This window comes from Macrobrachium rosenbergii, chromosome 5 (assembly GCF_040412425.1).
Source record: "Macrobrachium rosenbergii isolate ZJJX-2024 chromosome 5, ASM4041242v1, whole genome shotgun sequence".
NCBI classification, from domain to species: Eukaryota; Metazoa; Arthropoda; class Malacostraca; order Decapoda; family Palaemonidae; genus Macrobrachium; species Macrobrachium rosenbergii.
Window position 1 is genome coordinate 67,662,961 of NC_089745.1, and position 5,980 is coordinate 67,668,940.

The window sequence follows — 5,980 nt, forward strand, 5'->3', positions numbered from 1 at the left end:
CAGTTTTCATCATCAGATTATAGGAGTTTCTACTACTGGTGAGAAGTTGTTTCTTTACCATCTCGTCTAAAAACAATAGAATGAAAGTCAGAAATGGTCAGTTCTATCCCTATCAGTAAAAAGAAAAAAAAAGCTACTAACTAGGAATTCACGCCGCTAAGTTTTGAGCCAGGGGCGGCTCTTGGGTTTCCTGCGCCCTAGGCTAATATTTTAATTTGCGCCCCCAGGTCCACCAGCTAGGAGATCTGGGGTGAGCAGTAGTCAGTAGCTCCCCATTGGGTGACATTTCGGGATAGTTTAATTGTAAATCCAGCTACCAAATATTAAGTTGAAATGCATTATGCGCACACACAAACACACACACACACACACACACACACACACACACACACACACACACACACACATATATATATATATATATATATATATATATATATATATATATATATATATATATATATATATTAAATCTAAGTTGAAATTTACAACAATTCCATCATTATTTTTTAATATGTAACCATTGCAAGGGCAATTTTGATGCCTATAAAGATATATTAGACAACTAATGTATTCATAACATTATATTGAAAATGGCATTAAATAGAGCAAAACAATGATTTTTGCTTATAATCTATTTAAAAAAATTTTATTTAATAAGGAAATGTGCATCTGATAGTGAAATTATGATTGGGTATATAACAATCAATTATAAACATATGAAAATGAATGTTTGAGTTATTTCTTTAAAACTTCAATCAGGGATAAGAAAATGTAAGTGGTGAAGAAAATCTGACTCATTTTTCCTTCCATTTGAGTGTATCCTTAGCTGAAAAGGGGAAAAAAATAAAACATGGCCTCTACAACATTTTTTCATTCATTAATAGAACAAATCTTAAGTAACTAAAAATCCCCTAACTAAACTATTAAAGAAAAAAGACTAAAATTCAATGTACTGAAAGGAACTGAAAGCTATGTACGTAGAAAACGTATAATATTAATCTCAGTTATTGAAGAGAATGTGATATTCTCTTCATAACTACGAACTGAATTATTAACAAAAGACTAGAAATCAAAGTAGTGAGAATAATTAATAATTCTGAAGTAAACATGAATAACTCAGAAACAGTTGTTTAAATTTTATATTATTAGGAACTGTTTCAAATTACAACTTTCAATTATAATGTAATTGTAACTTTATACTAAAATTATCAATATCTGTCAATTGCAGAAATGAGAAATTCAATTTTAGTGAGCACTGAGTCTTTCTAGATTGCTGGCTACAACTACAGATAACTAAAATGTGCTTTCCGTGCCTTTTTCTTGGCAAAATCAGCCACTAGATTCTTTAGATCAACTTTCTGTGCGATCTCGTTCTCAATAGAGACCATAGCTAGACCTACAAGTCTTTCTTCTGTCATTGTAGACCGCAAATACGTCTTAATTAATTTTAATTTTGAGAAGCTCCTCTCACCGCTCATTACAGTAACAGGCAAAGTTAGCAGAATGCGCAAGGCAACAAATGTGTTGGGTACACTGTGAACCAGCCCTTGTTCACAAATGAACTTTAAAACATCCAGGGAATGACAGTGTCAGGCTGAAGGCGGCGTGCAACTGCCTGAAGTTCATGACGACACAAGTCAGTGGCGTCTATGTCCTTGCTTTCTCCATCTCGTAGTGCTTTTTCCAGCTTGGTGCAATGTTCCATAAGTTGTGTGTTTGTTATCCCATTAAAGTGATTTCACATCATACAGGAAACCAAAACAGACTTCATCTGCTGCAGTTGCTGAAAACGTTCCAGTACAGAATTGATGGCAACATCGAGTATAGCAAAATAGTTAACTTTAAAGTTCACTTTTGCATTCTGCACTGGTGTGTCTTCTCCTTCATAGTCAAACTGCCTTTTCTTTTTCCTAAGACGAACGGAATCTGCAACAAAAAATGGGTCTATCTCCAAATCATTAGCCAATTCAGTAGCATCAACTGGTACCTTTTCAAACTCTGTATCACTTCTTCTCTCTTCTAGAAACATTCTAGTGCGTTCCAGTTGTTTTAATGCTGATGAAATATCATTTTCTTTTGCTTGTAGTTGCTTGCTGGTAATGTTTATTTCAAAAAGAATGTCATACCAAACGATCAATGAAACCAAAAATTTGAATGTTGCAATGCCATTTGCAAGAGCTTTAGCTTCTGCATGTGTGGAATTTCCAGATGATCCAAGGAGAGTAGAGTCTGTTGCCATTTCAGTAAGAGCATCATATATGTCACCAATTTGGTAACGGATGGGTTTTAGTGCATCTATCCGACTCTCCCATCGTGTTTCACTCAGAGGTTTTACTGTTAAGCTTTGTGCATGACGTTTCAGTACATCCCAACGATGAGTTGAGGCTGAGAAGAATACATAGAGCTTTTTGTATCAGGCCGAAAAAATTAGTTGCTTCTAAGCAGCAACTTGCTGCATCATTCACCACAAGATTTAATGTGTGAGCTGAGCATGGCAATGAACAGCGCCCTGGGATTTCTTTGAAGGATTTTCTTCTGTACACCATTCTGCTTGCCTTTCATATTGCTGCCATTATCATAACCTTGACCTCGCAAGTTGTCAATGCACAGATCCATTTTCTTGAACTCTTCCAGAATAGTTTCAGCCATGAATGCACCAGTGGTTTCTTGTAGTGGCACATAACCCAAGAAATGTTCTCTCACAGCTATCACAGCATTATCTTCATCAACTTGAACAAACCTGATTATGACTGTCATTTGCTCCATGACTCACATCAGGTGTGCTGTCCAAAATTATTGAAAAATATTTTGCAGCACGTGCATTTCTCAGAATTTCTTCCTTAATAGCATTTGCTAATATGTCTATCAATTCATTCTGAATGTTTTTCCCTAGATAATGTACATGTGTTTCTTCATTTCCTTATCTTCCGCAGATGTTCACTCATAACTGGATCAAACAATGCCATTAGTTCTACAAACTTTAAAAAATTTCATTTCTGAACTGTACAATTTTTCATTTGTTCCACCTCGAAAAGAGAGATTCTGCACACCAAGTACCCTCACTAAGGCAATAAGTCGTTCCAAGATTTGTTGCCAATAATTTTCAACTCTTTCTCTTGCACGCTGGGTTTCATCATCTATGGTTTGTGTTTCTTCAAACGCTGCTCAAGCTCTTTCCACTTGCCCACATTGTCCAAATGATCAGGTAATTTTTCATGTGATGACAGTAATGATGACAAGTTTTTCCAGTCTCGTAATCAATACTAGAAAGTGAAGAAATGCGTTTCATGCCAAACAACAACTGCAACAGAAGCACATTACAGAATCAGTTGACACTGAATATTGTAGCCACTTTCGGTGCATAACTTCTCCATTGGGTAAATGTCTTTGATAATGGAAGCTCAAAACTTTCTGGTTTTTATCTCTTGGAAACCTGATATCCAATATCTGCATGGGTCCATGTTGCACTAGTTGCTGCCTTTAACTGATCATCATGGCTAGTCCATGTTGCTGGATCACTGTAGTCTATATCAGTCAGTGTAGACCTACCAGAGTGCTTCATTGGTGTGTTACTTTCTTCATCCTTGGTCACTGTGCCTTCATTTTCAGACTTATCTTTGTCTGCAGTTTCTGAACGTTTACTTCAGTCTCTGATTTTCTTGTGTACTGGTGCTGTTTCCAGCTTCTATCATCTTACTGTTAGCTGTCTCTGGTTCATCTTGCGTATCGGTCCTGTCATTAGGTTCTACCTGTGCTATCTCTGCTGCTGTCTCCACAATCTGGTGTGTAGACACGATGTATACATATCTACCCCCACTGCTGTCTCTGTTTTTTCTCTCAGACCTAGTGATGCTGTCTTTACATTTCATCTCTACTTCCTTGTCTGTCTTTTTCTCTGATTTTGCATAACTTTCGATTGCATCATGAGATTCATGACCCAGTTCATCAGTCTCCCCGCAGCAGATACTTAAGAAATGATCCTTGTCGTTTGGCTTCTTCTTTTTTCTCGTTCAGCTTTACAACTTGCCATACTGAGCTCAGATGGCCGCTTAGACATGCTGAAATAAAAATGTTAATGCAAGCTAAATATTGAGTCACTTTTAACTAAGCAATAACACGTATTTTATATATATATATATATATATATATATATATATATATATATATATATATATATATATATATATATATATATAACCACACACATTTCAATGTACACACACACACACATATATATATATTATATATATATATATATATATATATATATATATATATATATATATATATATATATATATATATAAATATATAGTGTGTGTGTGTGTGTATATCAGGGCTGGCAATTAACCCCAAAAGCCCACTTAAAAACAAACACACGCTTGCAAGTGGGTTTAATTTTTTTTCAATTTTTTATTAGAAAAATCAATTTTATGGTAACATTAGTAAAAGCTTTTCTGAAATAAAAAAGCTACTATCCTCAAATATAATTTGGTGAGAATCTGCTCAATAATATTGTACGGAATCATTTAAAATGAGCTAAAACTATCATCCTTCTAAATCTTACTATCGCTTATCAGTATATCATAAGCGTAATCATTTTCTGTCACCATAATAACTTAGGCAGGCAGCTAGGCCTATATCAAGTTACATGCACTAATATTAGCAAGAAAAATTATGTCGATGTTGTGATCTATCGGCTACCCTCCGACATCTATACTGTGTAAGTTAAATCAATGACCAAAAATTAGGCCTATTCCTACCTGGTAAGTAATGAATCACGAATTTGGTGGAATCATATGCAGGATCTACGATTCTACGGTCTACCAGGGAATTTTGAAGACTTGAATTAATTATTAGTAGCCTCACTCTCGAGTCTCAACTTGTAGACATGTAGGGGAATGTGCGGTATGTCTGTGCTCAAGATTTCCCCTCACGGTTGTGACTCACCAAAGAAAAGAAGTGAAGTGCCTTTGTAGCTTTCAGAGGAAACACTAACTTTACTTTTAGTAAGACGGGAGTAGACGGTAACTTATATAACACGTTGCTCGATGTGGGTTGCAGCATAAAAAAATAAATAAATAAATAAAATAAAAAAATCTGGAAAAATGTCCGCGCGGAGAGAGAGAGAGAGAGAGAGAGAGAGAGAGAGAGAGAGAGAGAGAGAGAGAGAGAGAGAGAGAGAGAGAGAGATTCTGCGTGGCCCATACGCGTATGGCATGATGTAATCTCGATAATATCATAAGACTTCGTCATTTTTTTTATGGTAAGCATATCATAATTCATTCTAAAATTAATATTATTAGGTTATTAAAAGTAAATAATTCTCTTTTTAAAGAATTGGTGCAGAAATATTTGTCAACTGACTCGAACATTTAACTACATTACTTTGTTTTCCGTCTATTCAGTATTACCCAGTTCAAGTAAACTAAATGTATCCTTGCTTTATTGTATTTGTATGTAGTATAAAACTGCGTCATTCTTTTAGAAAATGTTTAATTTCAGTTGAACATTGTATGGAACTATGCAAAAAGTCATTGTAGCTTTCTGTATATTTTTCTTTATTGTAATATATATATATATATATATATATATATATATATATATATATATATATATATATATATATATATATATATTTATGTATAATTGTTATAATTGTTCTGTATATATATAATTGCTTTGCATATATATTTATTTGTTTATTTATTTATTTATTTATTTAGTTCCCAGTTCTTGCGTCCCCTTCATTCTTGCGCCCTAGGCGACTGCCTAGTTTCGCCTTAAGGACGAGCCGGCCCTGTTTTGAGCACTTAAAAGATCAAGATAAACAACCTAGCTTGATGAACATCCCTTCAAAGTTCCAACCACTACGTTGATAAAGTCGAATATATTGCACATAACTGGCAAGTGTCCGAGACCGTGCGTGCAGTATTGCCAATTTGTTGGATTTTACGCTAGGTCTAGAGTATTGCCTT

The 5,980-nt window shown here is 34.7% G+C and overlaps 1 protein-coding gene across 1 annotated transcript; it reads right to left on the minus strand.

The window, feature by feature from the left end:
- Positions 1–1,741: 1,741 nt before the first annotated feature.
- LOC136838952 (zinc finger MYM-type protein 1-like) lies at positions 1,742–2,769 on the minus strand. Its single transcript, XM_067104645.1, has 2 exons — positions 2,559–2,769; positions 1,742–2,388 (listed from the first exon to the last, which is right to left on the minus strand). The coding sequence occupies exons 1-2, from the start codon at positions 2,767–2,769 to the stop codon at positions 1,742–1,744; spliced, it is 858 nt and encodes a 285-aa protein (XP_066960746.1).
- Positions 2,770–5,980: the final 3,211 nt, after the last annotated feature.